This window comes from Otolemur garnettii, unplaced genomic scaffold, assembly GCF_000181295.1.
Source record: "Otolemur garnettii isolate 467f Iridium unplaced genomic scaffold, OtoGar3 scaffold00007, whole genome shotgun sequence".
Classification (NCBI taxonomy): Eukaryota; Metazoa; Chordata; class Mammalia; order Primates; family Galagidae; genus Otolemur; species Otolemur garnettii.
The window spans coordinates 7609534-7611141 of record NW_003852402.1 but is presented as its reverse complement, the minus strand read 5'-3'; the positions used below and the strand labels follow the sequence as shown (position 1 = coordinate 7611141).

At 43.4% G+C, this 1608-nt stretch overlaps 1 protein-coding gene across 1 annotated transcript in view; it reads right to left on the bottom strand.

Moving 5' to 3' along the window:
- The window catches only part of SLC25A17 (solute carrier family 25 member 17), a 48123-nt gene that overhangs the window by 8580 nt on the left and 37935 nt on the right, over window positions 1–1608 (bottom strand). The window contains exons 6-7 of the mRNA XM_003783171.2: window positions 1283–1428; window positions 1098–1193 (exon numbers count right to left, since the gene is read on the bottom strand). Of these exons, the coding sequence (XP_003783219.1) occupies window positions 1098–1193; window positions 1283–1428 (242 nt within the window). The remainder of the gene's footprint in view (window positions 1–1097; window positions 1194–1282; window positions 1429–1608) is intronic.

The window sequence follows — 1608 nt, the reverse complement described above, 5'->3', positions numbered from 1 at the left end:
CCTTAGGTGTACGTGGCTGGCGCCTTAGCCGGTTGAGCTATAGGCGCCGAGCCTTGTGTTCTATTTTTTAAGATAGAGTCTCGCTCTGTCACCTGGGGTAGAGAGTAGTGGCATCATCATAGCTGACTGTAACCTAAAACTCCTGGGCCTGAGTGATCCACCTGACTCAGTCTCTCCAGTAGCTAGGACTATAGGCACCTGCCACTACACCTGGCTATTATTTTTTCTATTTTTAGCAGAGACAGGGTCTGGATTTTGCTCAAGCTGGTTTCAAACTCCTGACCTCAAGCAATCCTCCTGCCTTGGCATAGAATCATAGGCATGAGCCACCGTGCCCAGCCCACATTTGGGTTTTCTGAGACTTTACCTAAGAAATTACAAATGCAACTTTATTCCAAACCAAACAGAAAACCTGGTTAGCACAATATGAAAGAAACAGAATAACAGATGGGGAATACTCTGGCATACCAACTGACTACTTTATTTTATTTTTTTGAGACAGAATCTCAAGCTGTCACTTCAGGTAGAGTGCCATGGCATGATCATAGCTCACAGCAACCTTCAACTCTTGGGCTCAAGTGATCCTCTTGCCTCAGTTTTTCTATTTTTAGTAGAGAGAGGGTCTAGCTCTTGCTCAGGCTGGTCTTGAACTCGTGAGCTCAAGCAATCCACCTGACTTGGCCTCCCAGAGCCACCTTGTCTGGCCTCCAACTGCTTTATTGTTTTATGAATACTGCTTTTATTTTTTTTGGGACAGAGTCTCACTCTGTTGCCCCAGGCTAGAGTGCAGTGTTGTCAACCTAGCTCATAGTAACTTCGGACTCCTTGGCTCAAACAATCCTCCTGCCAGTGCTCATCCCAATGTCCAGCTAATTTTTCCATTTTTAGTAGAGACTGGGTCTAGCTCTTACTGAGGCTGGTCTTGAACTCCTGAGCTCAAGTGACCCACCTGCCACAACCTCCTAGAGTACTAGGATTACAGGCATGAGCCACCGCACTGGCTTTGAACACTGCTTAAATGTACACCGCTTTAAATAAAGAGACCACACATGTTAGGATGTTGTTTGACCAAACACAGGGAGAAACCCAGTACTCACCCTCAGAATTGACTGTACTGTCTGCATGGGATAGGTGACCGTGGTGGCAATTGCCTTGGCTATTGCACCAATGATGAACACATCCAAAGAAGAAAGCTGGGAAGCAAACAAAGAACAAATCATAGCAATCCAAACAACAAGAAGGTGTCAGAGATTATTTGACTCCTTTTCAAATCAGGGATTACCTTCGTCCGTTTCTTTAAAAGCTGCCGTTTTAAACCTTCATAGAACATGAACTGGATGGCAGGATTGAAGACCAACAGCAAGGAGGGAAGTGTCCCATTCCATAAAGCCAAGATTCCTTCATCTCGAATGATCTGGTGAAAAGCATCTAAGCAAGAAATCAGAGACTTTTGGAAAGCATAATGACAATCCTCTAACTAAAGAAGACAATGTGAATTCTGGCCAAATATACCTAGAACACAAACCATATTAACTCTATAAAGATTTCCTTCTTGCAATATTATTTTGGGGGCATGTTTATCAGTTAACTTTTTTTTTTTTTTTTTTT